The sequence below is a fragment of the Mesoplodon densirostris genome, chromosome 1 (assembly GCF_025265405.1).
Source record: "Mesoplodon densirostris isolate mMesDen1 chromosome 1, mMesDen1 primary haplotype, whole genome shotgun sequence".
Classification (NCBI taxonomy): Eukaryota; Metazoa; Chordata; class Mammalia; order Artiodactyla; family Ziphiidae; genus Mesoplodon; species Mesoplodon densirostris.
This window is the reverse complement of record NC_082661.1, coordinates 108,446,554-108,451,986: the sequence shown is the minus strand read 5'-3', so window position 1 is coordinate 108,451,986 and position 5,433 is coordinate 108,446,554. Positions and strand designations below refer to the sequence as shown.

Below are 5,433 nucleotides of genomic sequence, written 5' to 3'. Positions count from 1 at the left end.
GGTGAAATGTAACTCCTTTTCAGGAGGCAAAGCTTATACCGAGATACAAATGTAGAGGCCATGTTAATGTGGGCAAGTTGCCACCAGCATCCTCATCTCACCCAGAAGTTCAAGGATGTAACGTCCCGCCAAGGGTCATCAAAAACCCTCTTTATACAAGTGGAGAGCTTCAAATGCTGATGACAACACGGCCCCAGCTCCCATCAGGGACCACAGGGGACAAAGGGGTCTCCCAGCCTCAGGGAAGAGCCTGGGTCTGCGGCTCTGTATCTCATCCTGTGATCAGCTTCGGTCATTAGGAGTCAAACTCCCCAGGAGCCTTTTGCCCGAAATGGGATGTGTTAAGTTCCAGACAGTTCAGGTCAATATTGTGGACCATTAACTCAAAGTTTTTGCTTAAAGATGAGTGGGAATGAGTAAATAATATCCTTCCTCAAGAAAGTTTCCAAAACATAGGGTACAGACGGGCCTTCAGAGACTTCCAGCCTGGGGTGCTCACTGTGCCTCTTCCATGGTGACTTTGGGTTCTGAAACTTCTGTGGCCTGAAATGTCACATTAGGGGGACAGTACGTTTAAAGAAATATGGAACCTAAGATGAGGACACTTCATAAAAGTAACAAAAACTTTGAGTCCACTGGCAACAGAATGTTCAATGTTTTTTTTTTTTTCTAGACCTTTATTTCTCTGTGAAAAGGGGAAAAAAAGGAATAAAATAAAAACGACACAGTTGACACAAAGAAAACCACTGAGGGGAAGGAAGGGAGGTGGAGAAGTAGATGGCGGAGGGGGTCCCCATTACAGCAGTAGGAGCCAGTGACCTGGGATGCTCACATCTCTCCCCCAGCGTGGGCGGCAGTGGCCCCTTCCTCCCAAGGTCTCTGCCCTGTCCCACCTTGCGCTCCCCTCAGCCCCTCGGGAGGTGGACGGTGAGAAGTCAGATTCCCAGGATGCGGAGGGGAGGACCCGTGCTGGGGGAGGGGCCTGGGGTCAGACCATGCACAGGGAGTGACAGCCAAAGGCCCCCAATGTCTCCCTGAGGGAGGGACTCGGGGGGGAGGGTGGACACCAGAGGCCGGCGTTGGCTCCTCTTCCAGCATCAGGCGAGAGACAGAACAGTCAGAGGCTCCTGGGCAAAGTACTTGACGTCCACGTCCTGGTCCTGGGTCAGCTTCTCTAGGATGGGCTTGACTTCGCTCTGCAGTGTGCTGTTGTCCAGGATGGGCCCTATCTTCTGCAGGGACTTGGCCACATTGAAGCGGACATTGGCGACGGGGTCCCCAGCCATACGCAGCACTGTGGGCAGCATGTGCTTGGTGGTGATGTCCTGCCCACAGACCTCAGACAGCACATTGATGCAGAAGAGCGTAGTCATGTGGTGCAGGTAGTTGGGGTCACCAGACATGGCCAAGACCTTGGGGATGATAGTAGCATGGGCCCACTCCTTCCCAAACTTCTCTACCAGTTTCTTCAGGTTGCTGGTGGCCGCCTCGCGGATGGCATAGACATGATCTACAAGCCAGGCCATGCACAAGGAGTTGAGTTTCTCATCAAAGAACTCCACCCCCAGCTGTCCAGCCAGCAGAGGCATGTACTCAATGACGGCCAGCCGCACTTGCCACTTGGCATCCTCAGCCAGCTCCACAATGGTGGGAAGCAGGGACTGGGACAGCTGCCGGATGCCAATCACCTCGTTTATGCAGTCCAGGTTGGAGATGATGTTCAGCCGCACCTCCGAGCACTCATCCTTCAGCTGAGCCAGGAAGAGGGGCAGGAGGTGCTCGATGGTGTTGTCTTTGCCCAGGATGGGAGAGAGGCCTGTGATGACTGAGGCCAGGGCCGACTTGACATGTTGGTTGGCGTCTGACACCAGCTCCTTGATGCAGGGCAAGATCTGGGTCATGATCACATTCTGCCGACAGTCAGCTGAGAGATTTTCACAGAATTCTTTGACCTTGTGGGAGGCTGCAGCCCTCACCTCGGCCTCACAGTCTTTCATCAGGTTCTGGAAGGCAGGGACCAGGTCCGTCTTGGTGATCTCAGGCCCCACTGCTTTCTGGAGCTCTGTGAACTTGTCGGTCACCATGTATTGGACGCACCAGGACTTGTCCTCAGCAGCCTGGCGCAGGGTGGGCATCACCAAGGCCTCCAGATCCTCCTGGGGCAGGAGCTGGGCGATGTTCACACACGCCTCCACCGCTAGCAGCCGCACCAAGTCCTGCTTGTCAGAGGCCAGGTTGGAGAACATGGGGATGATCTCACTCTTGACGTTGTCCAGCTCCAGCACCTTGGCGAACTCCTCCAGCTTGGAGGCTGCGGCCCGCCGCACCATGGGGGTGTCATCTGAGCACAGGTTCCGGAAGTACTGTCGAAGTTCCGCCTTGACGGCACTGGACACGCGGGGGTAGCAGACGGAGAAGAGGCCGCAGGCCGACGTGCGGGAGGTGAACCAGTCACCGCCCGCCAGCCGCTTCACGAGCGGCACGAAGTGGGCCTCAAGGTCGGAGGGCGAGTGCTCGTGCGAGATGGCCCGCAGAGACTCCACCGCCTTGTCCCGCACCACGGTTTCCTCCACCGTGGCCAGCGACTCCAGGGGTGGCAGCAGGCAGTGCACGTACTCGGGGCCTCCGACCAGAGTGGTGAAGGTGCCCAGCTGTTCCGCCAGGGCCAAGAGGACCTCATCCTCATCGTAGATGGTGTCTGTGAGGAAGGGCAGAAGCTCACTGAGGGTCCTTTTGACCCCGAGGGCCAAGGCGATGGTGGACAACTTCTTGATGCTGTTGAGGCGAAGCTGAACATCCTTGTTGCGGAGTTCGTCTATGAGCACCGCGATGGGGTAGAGCGAATCGTCGCCGTCGGCCGCTGCCATCTTGGCTCCGTCCTGTTCCTGTCAGACTGCGGCCAGTGCCTTACGGGTCTTCTCACGACGTGGCTGGAACCACCACAGGTTTCCAAAGGCTACTTTCCAAAGCAGGTCGCCTGGCAACGCCACAGCGCCTCTGTTGCGCGTACTCAGTACTACCTGTGAGCCGCCAATGGCCGCCGGTCACGTGAAGCACCTCCAGGGACCCGGATTCTGCACGTGGGGTGGGCGGGAGTGGAATGGCTCTGCGGGGCAATATGGCGGCAGCTGTGGAGCAGGCGTTTTCCAAGTTGTGCTGTACAGAGAAGTAGGAAAATAGTTTTAAGTGATACCGCACAAGAGAATAAGAAAGTAACAGAAGGAGAAAGAACCTGAGGATGGAGGGGCCTGAATATTTTGTGACCTGTGTCAGTGTTCAAATCTCAGACGTTTGAACACCAAAGAAAAAATGCCTGGGGTGGGGGGAAAGAAACAAACAGATTTCCTCCGTTCTAAATAAAGCAATCTTCTATCAAGTTGCAGTAGGGTGGTAGGGTTGTAGGTAATTTTTTTCTTTATTTTCCAAACTTCCTAATGTTATTTTACTGTTTTGTTAATAATAACAAACTGATGAGTTAACCTAGCCATAGGTTAACACAAGCTCTTAAAAAAGGCTTTTAAACAATGACACATGCAAATAAGAAGTTGTTGACAGGAAAACACTCTCACAGTGACCAGGTGGCATCCCCTGTCCCAGCCTCCACCCTGCACTGTTGCACCCCAGCCTCGAGGCTCCAGGTGCTTTGGAGAAGAGGGTCCAGCATCACCCCACCTCTAACCTCACTCCTGTCTTGACTGTCTGTGTTCGTGCTGTGTCTCCTGCCCCACCAGGTACGGCTATGACCCACACCAGCTGTAGACATCCCATCTCACTGTGGAATCCCCAGGGACCTCAGACACCACCCATCCCACTGCCTGGGCTGGTGGGGGAAGGACCCCCCCAGGACAAGGGTGATGGTGGGATTTGCTGCCCATCCAGGGAAATGACTCCCCCGTCCAGCGTGACGCCCAGCTCACCCAGAAGGAGTCAGTTACAAGCTGGCTCACTTTCCTCCAGGCGGCTGGCTGCAATAACCTTGATCTTGAACACACTTTTCTGAGGCACAGATAAGAAGTACTGCTGGCTTTCATTTACAGAGTCTAGAGAGAGGGGTGACATTTTGGGCCAAGTGTCTCTTAGCAAAGCAGGAAAAACAAAAAAGTGGTTCCTTCACTTTCAGTGTGCGGTCAGAGAGTCCGGCTCTGGTCCGTTTAAGCAGAGGCTGAGCGGATGGGCCCGCACAGGGATGCTCTTCCATCCACCCTCCTGCCCGAAGTGCATCAGCGAGGGCCTGAGGCAGAGGGAAAAAGGTAAAGTCATGCTTCCCTTCTAGGTGACCAAGAAGACCAGGGCTGCTCGGAGGGAATGCCAGTCCCCAGGAATAGGAGCCTCCAGAATTTCAGAACTTTTAAACGCCTCATTGCAAGATGACGCCCCAGCCTGGACTATGGACTCATCTCCACAGCTGCGGCCCAAGAGGTCTGGTGCCTCTTCCCCAAATCCCTGCAACCACCGCTCCCACCTTTGCCCAGGGACTGCGGTTTGTCCTGTGAGCCTGGGACTCACTGGGCATCTGCTCTCTCGCATCCACCGTTCCCTAAACCGCTGCTCCTCTGCGGTGGTTGCTGTTGGACGCGGCTGCCCTCTAAATCCCCCGTTGCTGTCATCTGTGCATCATCTTGTCCCCTCCATCTTTCAGCCATTCGCTGCAAACAGCTCCACCTCAGGCCCCCATCCTTCAGTCCAGGGCAGCCCGTGGCAAGCGTGGACCAACCCAGCCCCTGTTCTTAGTCCCTCACCTGCCTGTACCCCTTTCCCACCTTGAACCCAGATATGAGGCTGCCCTGAGGCAGTACCTTCCCACCAGGGAGTGAGGCTGAGAGCCAGGCCCAGATGCTGCCCTGACATCCCTGAGCCTCTGAACCCAACGCAGATCCTGCCTCAGTCACACTTCCCACTTTCCTAAGTCTAATACATTCCTGGGACTTCCCTGGCGGTCCAGTGGTTGAGACTCCGCACTTCCACTGCAGGGGGCAGAGGTTCGATCCCTGGTTAGGACACTAAGATCCTGCATGCCACATGGTGCGGCCACAAAACAAACAAACAAACAAAAACTAGGTCTAATACATTCCTGATGTACATTTTCTGATGCAAGGCCTCTGTAAATTCGCTGCCGCTCGTCTCAGTTGAATCCACTCTCAACAATACCTGTTTTTGTCCCTCTAAAACCACTCTTCGTTATCTCCCTGCTGCACTTCGCAACTTTTGTGCCTCCTTTGGCTGGCACGGTGCCCGCTATGTGCAGAAGACGACAGATAAATATCTGGCTTGAAAGCAAAGCCTAAGGCTTATTTGGGCTTTACAGTTGCTCAGTCCAATCTGTGGACACAATGCATTGGTATTTACGGTAAGATTTAGAATTACAGTGAGGGACCCAGAGGCTTCGCTTATGTGGTTACAGACAGTGAAAAGATGCTAAAAGTCAGTCATCAA

The 5,433-nt window shown here is 54.6% G+C and overlaps 1 protein-coding gene across 3 annotated transcripts; it reads right to left on the bottom strand.

The window, feature by feature from the left end:
- Positions 1–998: 998 nt before the first annotated feature.
- Positions 999–2,905, bottom strand: LOC132483882 (serine/threonine-protein phosphatase 2A 65 kDa regulatory subunit A alpha isoform-like). 3 transcript variants are annotated; one of them, XM_060089750.1, is made up of 2 exons: positions 2,608–2,875; positions 999–2,431 (listed from the first exon to the last, which is right to left on the bottom strand). In XM_060089750.1, the coding sequence occupies exons 1-2, from the start codon at positions 2,795–2,797 to the stop codon at positions 1,098–1,100; spliced, it is 1,524 nt and encodes a 507-aa protein (XP_059945733.1). In that variant the 5' UTR covers positions 2,798–2,875; the 3' UTR covers positions 999–1,097. The 3 variants fall into 3 exon arrangements, with proteins under 3 accessions (XP_059945733.1, XP_059945726.1, XP_059945716.1); XM_060089743.1 differs by having other exon boundaries at positions 999–2,598; positions 2,700–2,875; XM_060089733.1 differs by having other exon boundaries at positions 999–2,905.
- Between the last annotated feature and the right edge of the window lie 2,528 nt (positions 2,906–5,433).